The sequence below is a fragment of the Watersipora subatra genome, chromosome 4 (genome assembly GCF_963576615.1).
Source record: "Watersipora subatra chromosome 4, tzWatSuba1.1, whole genome shotgun sequence".
Lineage (NCBI taxonomy): Eukaryota > Metazoa > Bryozoa > Gymnolaemata > Cheilostomatida > Watersiporidae > Watersipora > Watersipora subatra.
In genome coordinates, this window is record NC_088711.1 from 60,085,231 (window position 1) to 60,086,423 (window position 1,193).

A 1,193-nucleotide genomic window follows, 5' to 3' on the forward strand; every position below is an offset into this window, starting at 1 on the left:
CTCCTATGCATGGGCACAATTCGAAGTTTTTATATTTCGTCTCCAAGACGTCCGCTTTCATTATATAAATATAGCGGCACTTTTCAATCGTAATCATTCGCAAAAATAACTCCTCAGCTGTTAGAAGAAAATCTTCTCACTACAACTATATCAAGATGTCTGACGCACCAGCTGCTCCTTCACCAGTAAAGAAGGCTAAGAAGCCATCGAAGCCAAAAACTCCTGCTGCTCATCCACCAGTAGCTGAGATGGTAGTTGCTGCCATCAAAGCTCTGAAAGACCGCAAGGGTTCTTCTCTGCCAGCCATCAAAAAATACATGAGTGCCAACTACAAGGTAGATGTCGCTAAGCTGGCACCATTCATCAAGAAGTTCTTGCGATCTGCCGTTCAGTCTGGAAAGCTTGTTCAGGTCAAAGGCACTGGTGCTAGCGGCTCTTTCAAGCTGAGTGCATCAGCCAAAGCTGAAAAGCCAAAGAAGGCTGCCAAGTCTCCCAAGAAACCAGCTAAAAAGCCAGCTGCCAAGAAGCCTGCTGTCAAAAAGGCTGCAGCAAAGAAGTCTCCTGCTAAGGCTAAGAAGCCAGCAGCCAAGAAAGCAGCAAAAAAGCCAGCAGCTAAAAAACCCGCAGCAGCCAAGAAACCCGCAGCAGCCAAGAAGCCTGCAGCAAAAAAGCCTGCAGCCAAGAAGCCAGCTAAGAAGTCGCCTAAGAAAGCAGCAAAGAAGCCTGCTGCCAAGAAGGCCAAGGCATAAGTGCTTGGTTTTACACCTTGCATTTATCCCACCTCGGCCCTTTTCAGGGCCACCCATTCTATCAAGAGTTGTTCACGGTCATTATTTTTCATCTAGATGTGGACTTCTTCTAAACCGTAGTTATTGTCGTACCACTTTACCATGCAACCTAACTTGTAGATATAATAGTATTTGGAAGTGTGTACTACTTTTGAAGCAGCTCATGCTTTTATCTACCCGACTAATGGTCTGCTTATTAATGATCTTGAACCATTATCTGAGCGAATGCTTATTTGGTGCTAGACACGTAGTGTAAAAATCTTGTCACTAATCCTTCATATAGCTTGTCCAACATAATTGCGAGTCGCCAACTACTTCTTACAAACCGTTGTAAATCGATGATTGGTTCTAATTGAACATGGTTGTTTCAGGTATACAGCTATGCTAAATCACAAGATACTGGCA

General features: G+C 44.2%; 1 protein-coding gene across 1 annotated transcript; it reads left to right on the forward strand.

Moving 5' to 3' along the window:
• The first annotated feature begins 132 nt into the window (after positions 1-132).
• On the forward strand, positions 133-1,077 carry LOC137395016 (histone H1E-like). Its single transcript, XM_068081800.1, has one exon. The coding sequence runs from the start codon at positions 156-158 to the stop codon at positions 747-749; it is 594 nt and encodes a 197-aa protein (XP_067937901.1). The 5' UTR covers positions 133-155; the 3' UTR covers positions 750-1,077.
• Positions 1,078-1,193: the final 116 nt, after the last annotated feature.